A 3031-nucleotide genomic window follows, 5' to 3' on the forward strand; every position below is an offset into this window, starting at 1 on the left:
CTCTCCTTGATCTTTCGAAGATTTTCTTGAATTGATCAGGGAAACACTTGGTTGATTTAGGTCCCATTTAGTCGTTTATAGGAGAAGTGTATGATACTGATTGTACGATTGGTGGATTTCGAACAAGAAGAGAATGATGCTGCTTGAATGAGCTGTGATCTATGAATCAGGATTGGATGATGCCGGTTGAGTGAGGACGCATATGAGATGGCGTTCGTTGAATTTTTTAAAGTCTTGCCCGGAGCATCAAAGAAGATCTTGGTTGGCTAGGTTGTATGCTGGCGTTTGCACTTGTGAGCCTTTTCTTGCGAAGTGATGTCATGCTTGTTTGCATTTGAGTGCCATAATCATTATTTTGTGATGCTGATTTGATGGCAATTGGATCTTGAATGACAAGAGGGGCTTTGGATTTGGAATGAGAAGTGGGTAATGACAAATGAATGATGATTGGAATGAGAAGTAGGTGTTGGGGACTGGAGTCAGGCCAAAAAGGATGACTTTATATACCTTTCTTTCATTCGTTTCACAGTTTTCAGAACTGGTAGGGTTTTCCCTATAGTACGAGATGATCTTTCATGAATCTCGAAAGGTTTCATCTGGTCGGCTTTTGAATGCGGATAAGAAGAGGCCACCAACAGTCTCTTCTTACTCCGCCGTCATCATCTTCTCCTTATTCCACCGTCATCATCCTTTCCTATTTTACAGTCATCACCCTCTTCTCCTTTAGGTGTTTATGTTTAGAGGAGGATCTCTAGAAAGTTGTGAAACGAGAAGTTCTGGCTTATCTTACTCTCGTTACGCTAACAAGTCGGATAGGATAGACGCTTCTTTAATGAAGTGTATTTGATCTGTCATCCGAAGAGGTCTGCGCTCAAGACCGATGCTTCTTCGACTGCCAGTGATCGCTTGTAAGAGTCCCGTAAATACGAGGGTAGAGCCATCCTCGAATGAAGAGAGTTTTGCCCGACTTAATCGACCATACTTTAACCCAAGATATGATGACAGACTTCTTCGGTAATATTGAACGGATATAAAGCTAAAGACGGTGAGGTGAGAGCATGAGAGCGATCTTGAGTGACGTACGAGATGACTTTTCATAAACTTTGAAAGGTTTCATCCGATCGAAAGAGAAAGATCTTGGCTGACTTGGACCCTACTTAGGCGTTCATACTTCTTTGAAGTGATGAGGGTCGTGTTTGTGTTGATTACCGCGATCAATGTTGTGTGACGATTTGAAAAGAGAAGTGTGTGATGCTGATTGTACGATGGGTGGATCTCGAGTGACAAGAAATTAATGCCGGCTGAATGAGATTGATGCCGGCTGGATGAGGTGTGATCATCGAATGAGAAGTGGATGAGGTGTGATCATCGAATGAGAAGTGGATGATGCAGCTTGCGTGAGGACGCATATGAGATAGCGGTCATTGAATTTTCAAAGGATTTACCGGTGCATCAATGGAAGACCTTGCTTGGTTAGGGATGCATGCCGGCGTTTGTACTTGCGAGCCTTTTTTGTGATGTGAAGTGATGCTATGTTTGCTTGTATTTGAGTGCCACAATCATTGTCTTGTGAGAAATTTGTGATGGTGACTGAATGACAACTGGATCCTGAATGACAGGTGGATCTTAAATGTCAAGTGGATGTCGATTGGAATGAGAAGTGGATGATGATTGGAATGAGAAGTGGATGATGATTGCGGGAAGAGAAGTGGATGACGGTTGCAGGAAGAGAAGTGAGTGTTGGTGGTAGAGATTATATGGAACGAGAAGTAGGTAATATTGGCTGGATATGAAGTGATTCTCAAATGAGAAGTAGATCTTTTCTTTGATTTTTCTTTTGATTTTTTATTGATCTTTTCTGTCTTTTTATCTTTCTTTTTTGATCTTCTATTCTTTTTTTTTTTCTTTCCTTCTTTCTTTTTCTTCTTCTTTTTTCCTTCTGTTTTTATGCAGTTGCAAAGCAAGATATTGCTTCAGGATGTGTGAGAGGAGGAGGGAGAATAGCAAAGAACGAGTTCTTTGATCCCAAGAAAGGATGGCGTAAGGGTGAGAAAGCAAGTGTCGTGTAAGATGTTGCTTGCAAGGGTGATCATGTCGCCATTTTGATTGATGATCAAGTAATGCCCCTTGACCATGAAAGTTGTTTGTGAATTAAATTCTGGAACCGTTGAGTAATGGCGATGGCAAGTGCACCATTCCGGCTGATGATGTATCGATTGTTCGGTAAATGCGTTCGAACTTTGATCTTGTGTGCATCGGCAAAGGGAGAAGCGATGTACTCGACTGCTCTCCTCGGATCTTCCAAAGACTTTCTCGAATCGTCCGAGGAAACATTTGTTTGATTTGGGCCCCATTCAGGCGTTTGTACTTGTGAGTGAGCTCTTTTCTATATTCGTGTTGATTGCCGCGATCAATGGTGTGTGACGACTTGAAAAGAGAAGTGTGTGATACTGATTGTACGATTGGTAGATCTCGAATGAAAAGAGAATGAATCCATAAACGAGAAGTGGATGATGCCGGTTGAGCGAGGACACATATGAGATGGCGAGCATCAATGGAAGACCTTAGCTGGCTAGGTTGCATGCTGGCGTTTACACTTGTGAGGCTTTTTTTGTGAAGTGAACTGATGCCATGTTTGCTTGTGTTTGAGTGCCACGATCATTGTCTTGTGAGAAATATATGATGCTGGTTGGATGACAAGTGGGTCTTGAATGATAAGTGGATGATGATTGGAATGAGATTGGGTGGTGGGGGTTGCGGTCGATCCGAAAAGGCGGATTACATATAATGTACCTTTCATCTATTCTATTCCTTTTGGACCTTATATATGTACGCCTGGATTGTCGAGACGATCTGGTGTGAAAATCTTGTCATATGTGGTGTGGTTGGATAATCGCTCCTATACTACTGTATCTGACGAACGTTGAGTTAGGGAATCCGAAGCGAACTATCGTGAACATTATCGACATTCGAATCGATCGATTTAGCGAGCGAAGGCGTTCCATGTCCATTACTGTATCGAGCTAGCTGT

The 3031-nt window shown here is 42.3% G+C and overlaps 1 protein-coding gene across 1 annotated transcript; it reads right to left on the minus strand.

Annotated features, from left to right (window-relative positions):
- Nucleotides 1-1975: 1975 nt before the first annotated feature.
- On the minus strand, nt 1976-3031 carry FA14DRAFT_162889 (uncharacterized protein). The gene has a single exon (XM_025499787.1). The coding sequence runs from the start codon at nt 2581-2583 to the stop codon at nt 2152-2154; it is 432 nt and encodes a 143-aa protein (XP_025351481.1). The 5' UTR covers nt 2584-3031; the 3' UTR covers nt 1976-2151.

The sequence above is a fragment of the Meira miltonrushii genome (assembly GCF_003144205.1).
Source record: "Meira miltonrushii strain MCA 3882 unplaced genomic scaffold FA14scaffold_24, whole genome shotgun sequence".
Lineage (NCBI taxonomy): Eukaryota > Fungi > Basidiomycota > Exobasidiomycetes > Exobasidiales > Brachybasidiaceae > Meira > Meira miltonrushii.